This window comes from Limanda limanda, chromosome 1 (assembly GCF_963576545.1).
Source record: "Limanda limanda chromosome 1, fLimLim1.1, whole genome shotgun sequence".
In the NCBI taxonomy this organism is placed as follows: domain Eukaryota; kingdom Metazoa; phylum Chordata; class Actinopteri; order Pleuronectiformes; family Pleuronectidae; genus Limanda; species Limanda limanda.
Window position 1 is genome coordinate 24236873 of NC_083636.1, and position 1166 is coordinate 24238038.

At 53.3% G+C, this 1166-nt stretch overlaps 1 protein-coding gene across 1 annotated transcript; it reads left to right on the forward strand.

Annotated features, from left to right (window-relative positions):
* The first annotated feature begins 260 nt into the window (after positions 1-260).
* Positions 261-947, forward strand: pnx (posterior neuron-specific homeobox). The gene is made up of 2 exons (XM_061077408.1): positions 261-397; positions 497-947. The coding sequence occupies exons 1-2, from the start codon at positions 261-263 to the stop codon at positions 945-947; spliced, it is 588 nt and encodes a 195-aa protein (XP_060933391.1).
* The last annotated feature ends 219 nt before the right edge of the window (positions 948-1166 follow it).

Sequence of the window (1166 nt, forward strand, 5' to 3'; positions counted from 1 at the left end):
GCTCGGTGCCCCCCTCTCTCTCTCCAGCTGAGAGCGGACATTTACATTTTGAAGTGCCGGCACGGGGGTCCACCAGGGGCCGGAGCGTGTACCGCAGGAATGACAGGGGCCACAATTGTCCGTGCGGGACGCGTTGCTTTATTTTGAATGAAATGTAAATTTGCAAGCGCTCCGGTGGCGTGTGCGCAGACTGGAGCGCATATAAACATCTGGGGGAGCGCATGCACAGCCACACGCGTCCTCGTCGGTCCTCAGCCGAAATGCAGCCAGTTGCAGCCAAACTTCCGCTCGTACACAGAACACCTTTCTCTGTGGAGGATATTTTGGACCCCACGAAATTTACAAGGAAAAGATGCAGGTCTGAAGATGCAGCAGCTACAGGTGAGAGTAACACTCGGTTTTGTGGAGCATGTGTGTGCTTTTTCCTTTTTAAAATGTATTTCTACAAGTACTTTTCATAATGAATGTGTTTTATTTTAGGAGCCACTACTAAAAGAGATGCACCCAGAGAGAGGCAGCTTCCCCCGGCAGGTGGGAGCTGCAGCCCGGAGGAGGTGGCGCTGAGTCCGGGGAAGCTCGACGAGTCCAAGGCAAAAAAGAGCCGACGCATCCGCACCGCGTTCAGCCTGGAGCAGCTGCAGGTCCTGGAGCGCAGCTTCCACCGGTGCCACTACCTGTCGGTGCTGGAGCGACACACCATCGCCTCGGCCCTCCGCCTCTCAGAGACCCAGGTGAAGATCTGGTTTCAGAACAGACGCACCAAGTGGAAGAAGGAGCGTGTGCAGGGCAGCGAGCCGGAGGAGGAGCGCGGCTTCTCGGCGTCCTTCACCTCCCACCCGGCTCTGTGCTCCTGTCCCGGCTGCCTGCCGCTGCTCTGCCGCCACCTGCCGCTCCCTGCGCCGCTGCTGCCGCTGCCGCTGCTGCCCCATCACCTCTACTACATGTAGACCTGCACTGAGAGACCGAGCTCCACACAAAGTGGCACTGAGAGCTTACAGTGCACAGGACTGAGATCAATGTCAATATATAAAAATGTTTAATATTTTCTAATGTAATTATACTATAACTTATTTTGATAAACGCTTTTATATTGATTCATTGGATCCTTGTTTTATTTAAAATGACTTTACTCTTTATTCCCTGAAAGTTTAACGCTCACAAGAGAA

Coding starts and splice junctions, on each gene's coding strand:
- pnx (XM_061077408.1), top strand. CDS start 261: ATGCAGCCAGTTGCAGCCAAACTTCCGCTCGTACACAGAACACCTTTC. Junction 398..496: donor ACAGGTGAGAGTAACACTCG/GTTTTGTGGAGC, acceptor CACTACTAAAAG/AGATGCACCCAGAGAGAGGC.